Below are 7,636 nucleotides of genomic sequence, written 5' to 3'. Positions count from 1 at the left end.
ATGACTATTTTTGTTCCATTCGATTTGATTTTTCGATCTGGACCCATATTTGAACAACCTTAATATGGCCATTCTATAAAGTTTAATGAAATGTATAATACAAATATATGCATCACAATTAGTCGAAAACGATGGACTTGATATGCCAAAAGGAAAACGGTGTCGTTTGGCTACCATCGAATATCGCTTCCTTCGCTTCCCAATTAGAATACCTCTGTCGTCGCGTGTTCTCTCTCTACAATTTGCCGATCTAACTCTCTCTCTCCAACCCGATGGAAATGGAAACGCTCCCCAACGGCAACTCTGCCGCTACCACCGCCCCAACCGCCGCGCCGCCTGCCCCCGCGGCGGCTGCTCCGTCGACAAAGTTGAGTCAGCTGGCGGAGTCACTGAAACTAGAGCACCAGTTCCTTAGAGTCCCCTTCGAGCACTACAAGAAGACTATCCGCGCCAACCACCGCATCGTCGAGAAGGAGATCTCCGCCGTCATTTCCGGCGTCTCCGACGCTGCCGAAGCCGATTTTTCCCGTGACGATGCTGTTCATCACCTCAATTCCCTGGTCTCCAGATTACAAGGCCTCAAAAGAAAGGTAAAATATTTATATATATATATATATATATACACACACGTGTATTACGCCAAACCCTAATCTTATTGTTGTTGCTGAGGAAGCGTCAAATTTATGACTGAAATTTAAGGTTTTTTTTTTTCCATTGGAAATTGAACTGAAGATTGGTTGGTTTAAGTTTTGTGGGCATTGAAACATGGCCGAAGTTGAGATCCAACAGTAAATTTCTTTCGATTCCCTCAGTTCTTGGAGAAATATAATTCAAACTCGGAGCAGCGGATAATCTGATTTATGAAGAACTCCAATTTTTTATTATTTAGTATTTATTGCAATCTCATTCTGGACATGCTTATCCGAACGTTAAACAAGGATTTGTGGATCTCAATTATTATTATTTTCTAAACCTTTCTACTGCATTTCAACATTTTTGTTAATCAGTTGGGGGAAGGAAGCCGTACAGAGAACTTGCAGGCACAGAGGTGCCGGGCTCGACTTGATCATTTAGAATCAGCAGATGCAGAGAATTTGTCAGAATGGCAAGGCACACGGATGAAGCGGATTCTAGTGGACTACATGTTGCGAATGTCTTATTACAATACTGCAATAAAGCTGGCGGAAAGCAGCAATATACAGGTAATGTTTCTTGCCATTAGATTTTTTTGCTATTATATGTGGGTGCTTCAAATGAATTAATTTGGTGTTCGCAGGACTTAATGTAGGTTAACATTTCAAGCATTACTAACTGCATCAGAGTTTACATATATGTATGTTCATATATCTATTTTGAGGACCCTGCTATGAGAAATTGTTTGAATTATATACATACATGCATACATATATAAACCTTTCAAACTTATTCATCAACATATGAATGAAATATGGATTTTCCAAGTTCTTCACATTTTCCCAACTTATTTTGAAAATCAGAATGAATTAGCTCATATCTTCTAGAAACCTGACTTCCAAGAAAATAAGCTCACCTAACCATTGTACACCTCAGGTTCACGCCCTTGCTGATTGTTAGATTTTACAAAATTTGGTCACTTGGACAATGACAAGTGCTTTTTCCCTAACTTATTCAACTACTCACCTAGGAAATTCAACTGTGAGATCAATTTAGGAAACCTGAGAACTTAGAGGGTTCACTGTGCAAACATACCTTCACTGACCAGGGCAAAAGTAAACTTAAGGATCAATTATCGAGTTTAGTAACTAGTTCACCTTGACTAACCAAAGGAAAAGTTGATTATTAAGTTCAGTAACCAATTACCTCAACTAATCAAAAGTGTTAAGAAGAATAGGAAAAATGCTTCTCTTCAATTTATTCATCTCTCACGAGAGGAATCCAATTTATATAGACTTCCTTACAAGATTAGGAAGTTGCTAAAAATTAGTTTAGGAAAGATTTCTAAACCTAGATTAGGAAACTATACAACTTTAGGATACAACAAATCAACCGGAGATATACTAATCTAGATCTAGAAGATACAATTCTAATTTTAGAAAATATATATAGCCCATCAATCGACCATCAATTAATCAATCAATCAATACCGATTGAGTCTTGTTCGAGATTGGGAACAAGGCTAGAATCCTTAATTACTGACACTCCCCCTCAAGATTGGTTATGGATATCATGCATCCCAATCTTGCTTGTCATCCTTCTAAACACTGCTGGAGGCAGACCCTTGGTTAGCACGTCTACTAACTGATTATGTGATGAAATGTAGGGTGTGTATATCAAATCACTATCCAATTTTTCTTTTATGAAATGTCTGTCCACTTTAACATGCTTTGTTCAGTCGTGTTGAACTAGGTTATGAGCGATACTGATTGCCAACTTGTTATCACAATAGAGCTTCATAGGTGCAGTCCATTCAATCCTGAGATCATTTAGTAAATTTTTTAGCCACAATAACACATACCTAGAGCCATGGATCGGAATTCTGCTTCAACACTTGACCTAGCAACCACGTTTTGTTTCTGGCTTCTCCATGTCACAAAATTACCTCCCAACATGGTGCAATAGCCAGAAGTTGATCTTCTATCTACAACAGATCCTGCATAGTCAGCATTTGTGTAGGCCTCTAGTGTCATGGCTTCTCCTTTCTTGAATAGAATGCCTTTCCCAGGTGCTCCCTTCAAATAATGAAGTATCTTGTACATAGCTTTAAGATGACTTTCTTTTGGATTGTGCATAAACTGACTTACCACCCCTACAACATAGGCTATATCAGGCCGAGTATGAGCCAGATATGTCTACTTCCCAACTAACCTCTGATAAGCTCCTTTGTCAACCATATTGTCTTCTAAGCTTCTCCTATGGGTTTCAACTGCCTTGCAGCCTAGCAATCCGGTTTCATTCTGGAGATCCACTATATATTTTTTGCTGGAAATGAATATGCCTTCCATTGAATGAGCTACCTCTATTCCCAAAAAATATTTTAATCTCCCCAAATCTTTAATCTTGAATTCCTTCACTAGACACTCTAATTTTGTCATACCTTCCTCATTATTTCTAGTAACAATAATGTCATCCACATACACAATAAGCACTGTTATTCCCCCTGTGGTGTATAAAAAGTGTATGGTTTCCTTGGCTTTGCCTATACCCCATGTTAAGCATTACACCTGTAAATCTACCAAACCAAGTCCGTGGGGATTGTTTCAGTCCATACAAGGTCTTTTTTAGTTTGCATACAACTAGTTCTTTTGTCCCATAATCTGGTGGTAATTTCATATATACCTCTTCTTCTAGATTCCCATGCAAAAATGTGTTCTTAACATCAAATTGATGCAGTGGCCAGTTTAGGTTAGCAACTAAGGAAAGAAGAACCCTAACTGTATTTAGCTTTGCCATGGGTGCAAATGTGTCCAAATAATCCACCCCATACACTTGTGTGTACCCCTTGGCAACTAATCTTGCCTTGTATCGATCTATAGACCCATCAGATTTATATTTCACAATATCGACCCATTTTCAACCTACCAAATGTTTTCCTTTAGGTAATTTCACCAAATCCCATGTCTGATTTTTTCCTAGGGCTGCCATCTTAGTTTCCATGGCATCCTTCCAATTCTTATTCCCTATAGTTTTAGAAAAATTTCTTGGGATAGGAATAATGTGTAGGCAGGTAAGAAAGGCTCTGTGGGAAGATGATATCTTAGAAAAGGAAAGAAATAGATGCAAAGGATGTTTAGTACATGCTCTAGTTCCTTTTCTAAGTGCAATAGGCCAATTCAGATCATATGTATCTGTTTTGGCTATGGATACAATACATGTTACAGGGCTATTATCAATAGTATCAGTTGAGGAGATACCTCGAGATGGCTCTGAAATAGTGGCAGAATTGTCAGTGTCACTTCTGGCTATGGAGATTTCAGGACTGGCAGGACTTGTAAGGGATGCTCGGGCTTGCATAGGGTTAGATTCAGGTTTCTTTCTCCTTGAATATACCAGTAGTGGGTGAGGAGTAGATGATGGCACCTCCTCTGATGACACTCCTACTGAATCCTTTAGATTAGAAGATGGGTTCAAGGAGAGTGACAAATCATGGTCAGAAAGAGATAAAGGAGAAATCCCACTAGTTACGATTAGATTCTGTTCTTGAGTACTAGAGGTTTTGAAGTAAGATTCATTCTCAACAAAGGTCACATTTGCATATACAAAAAATTTCTTTAAAGGAGGGTGATAGCACCTATAACCTTTTTGTGTAGAAGAATATTTAGTGAACACACATTTTAAGACATGAGGATCTAGCTTCCCTCTATTGATTGTAGGAACATGAACGTAGGCTGTGCACCTAAATATCTTGGGCTGCCAACTACTAGCCACATGAAAATCAGAAAAATGGTTAGTCAACAATTGAATTGGGCTATGAGATTCAAAGGTTTTTGATGGAAGTCTATTGATGAGGGAAGTGGCTGTTAGAGTTGCTTCCCCCCAATAATGTTTTGGTACATTATGGTGAAAGAGAAGGGCTCAAATAATAGCTAAAAGGTGGCCATTTTTCCTCTCGGCCACTCCATTCTGTTGAGGAGTGTAGGGACAAGAGGACTCATGAATGATCCCTTTTTGTTGAAAGAAAACAGATAGAGATAGGTTGAAAAAATCTCTAGCATTGTATACAACTTTAGGATACAACAAATCAACTGGAGATATACTAATCTAGATCTAGAAGATACAATTCTAATTTTAAAAAATATATACAACCATTCAATCAACCATCAATTAATCAATCAATCAATACTGATTGAGTCTTGTCCGAGATGGGAACAAGACCAGAACCCTTAATTGCTGATAAAAAGGAAAGTCAACTTAAGGGCCATGTCAAGTGTAGTGACTAATTCTCCTCAACCAACCAATAGGAAAATCAACTTAAGGGTCAATTATCAATTCTGGTAACTAATTTGCCTCGACTAACCAATGCAAAGTCCAGTATCAATTCTAATAGGGTCCCTACCCTGGCTACTCTTCACCAAACTTGTTAATTCTGAAGGCTTTACAGCTCAGTTTAGAAAATTTTGTATCCTGTTTTCATTATAACCAAATTTGTCATTTCAGCAGGAAGGACTTCCTTGATCACCTCATCCACTCCAAATTCTATTTCCATGATGGTAATCACATTCATAGATTATTCAACCACAAAATCAGACAACAACAATTGATAACAACTGGTCATTAATTCAGCAGTGCCACAAAAGCAAACTCTTCATTTTGCTCTTTGTATTGCCAGTACATCAACAAGTGCGATTCACGTTGTTTCACACATTGCATTGAAACAACTTAAAATTTGTTGACAACATTAATTCTTGACATATAAACTGATTGCGACAATAGTGGAAAAATGAGTAATCACTCAATCTCTTCATTGTTTTCAACAAGAAAATCTAGTCTGCTACTTGAAACCTGAAGTCTCCTTCATGATTCATTTCTCACATATTTTTGATGCATATACAATCTCACAAAATGGAATGAGCTTGAAGCTTAATATGATTCCTTGGGAACACACAATCAGATCATCAGTTTAAAAATAACATGTTCCATGAGTTCATTTCAGTATTGCAGTAACCAATACATCTATACATTCACAATTATATACATAAGGAAAATATATACAAGAAACATCCTAATTACAGCTTATATATATTCACAATTATTTTAGATTGATTGCTTTGCTGTCTTCCTTGATTACTGCCATAGAATCAACCATTTGCAGCCTTGCACCATTATGGTCAGCCTTTCCATAATAACCATATTTTTACAGCTGTAACAACTGCCTTTCCTACTATCTTTATTTGAGATTACAACACTCCCCCTCAAAATGATGTATGAATATCCTCCATACCTATCTTGGATATCATAATCATGAAGTCCTTGCTTTTAAAGGCTTGGTGAAGGCATCTACTAGTTGATGCCTTGACTGAACACATGGAATGCATAGTTGTCCATTGACTAGTTTCTCTTTTATGAAGTGTCTATCGATCTCAATGTGTTTAGTCCTATCATGTTGAACGGGATTATTAGCAATGTTGATTGCTGCTTTACTGTCACTATATAGTAAGAGTTGCTCCTTTTTAGGCAACCCTAGGCTCCTAGCTTTGTCATAACCATATTGACCTATAATAGTTCACTTACACCTAGGGCCATTGCCCTATACTCAGCTTCAGCACTAGACCTAGCCATAATTGATTGTTTCTTACTCCTCCATACAACTAGGTTATCTCCAACAAAGGTGCAGTATCTTGAGATTGATCTTCTTTCATTTAGGGATCCAAGCTAATTTGCATCCGTGTATCCCTCTACGTCAAGATGGTTATGGTTAGAAAATAGTAAACCTTTCTTAGGAGTTGTTTTTAGATACCTTAAAATCCTGTAGACAGCCTTCATATGAATTGACTTATGATTCTGCATGAATTAGCTTACAATCCCTACTGCATAGGCAATATCTTATCTTATATGGGACAAGTATATTAGCTTTTCGACCAGCCTTTGATACCTGCCTTTATTAGCCTTTTCACCTTCATCAGCTCTAAGTTTGTGATTTACTTCAATGGGTGAATCTGCAGGCTTACATCACAGCATACCTATCTCAGTCAATAAATCTAGAACATATTTTCTTTGGGAAATAAAGATGTGCTTGTCTGATCTGGCTACTTCAATTCCTAAGAAGTTCCTTAGCTACCCAAGATCCTTGATCTCAAATTTTTCCCCCAAGTATTCCTTCAATTGACTTATTCCTTCTTGGTCATTTCCTGTTGTTAACCTTAGGACTCTTAGATTATACCCTTAGGCGAGAAAACTCTCTCATAAACCCTCTCCAACACTCATAGATGTTGTGGAATTATAAGAACAAAAAATGAACAACAAAAAGAAATTAATATAATTGAAAAGATCAAACCATAAAGGAGACAACAGATTTATTCTAGTTCAAGCCAATTTAATTGGCTCTACATCCAACAGTCCAACACCCCAATCGAGTAGCTTTTGTTGAGAAGAAACTGATCAGTACAAAACCCAAGCCCTCGTACAATCTTATCACTCAAGTACAATCCTTTGTTCACTCTAAGAAAACCCAAGAACTCAATATATAAGTCTCATTTTCTCTAGAACAAAGATACTCACAATAGTAATCGAGAACTTGAAAAGAAAGAAGAAGATGATGCTCGACTGCTGCCTTGCCCTCTTATTTATAGAGGAAGGGAACCCCTTTAAAACTAATAACTATAGGAATTTATAGTTAAGACCCCAAAGTTTACATTAATTACACTTTGGCTTAAAAAACCCTGTCTAATAGCTTCCACTGATCTTCCAATCAAAAAACTCTAGGCCAACCTCAACACTTGTCACCACTATGACATCAACATAAACAATAAGAGAAGTTAGCTTGTGTTCCTTTCTTTTAAAGAAAATGGTGTGATTAACATTTCTTTTCTAACCAATCCTTATTACAACCTTGCTAAACCTATAAAACCAAGCTTTGGGGGGGACTATTTTAGACCATATACGGCCTTCTTTAACCTGCAAACTTTCCCTTGCTTCTCTGAATTGTTGAAAGTTGGTGGGA

The 7,636-nt window shown here is 37.4% G+C and overlaps 1 protein-coding gene across 1 annotated transcript in view; it reads left to right on the top strand.

Moving 5' to 3' along the window:
• Positions 1–205: 205 nt before the first annotated feature.
• The window catches only part of LOC127809824 (protein MAEA homolog), a 53,410-nt gene continuing 45,979 nt past the window's right edge, over positions 206–7,636 (top strand). Inside the window, exons 1-2 of the mRNA XM_052348955.1 lie at positions 206–590; positions 1,008–1,202. Of these exons, the coding sequence (XP_052204915.1) occupies positions 273–590; positions 1,008–1,202 (513 nt within the window). The 5' untranslated portion in view covers positions 206–272. The remainder of the gene's footprint in view (positions 591–1,007; positions 1,203–7,636) is intronic.

This window comes from Diospyros lotus, chromosome 9 (assembly GCF_014633365.1).
Source record: "Diospyros lotus cultivar Yz01 chromosome 9, ASM1463336v1, whole genome shotgun sequence".
Classification (NCBI taxonomy): domain Eukaryota; kingdom Viridiplantae; phylum Streptophyta; class Magnoliopsida; order Ericales; family Ebenaceae; genus Diospyros; species Diospyros lotus.
This window is presented reverse-complemented; position numbering and strand designations above follow the sequence as displayed.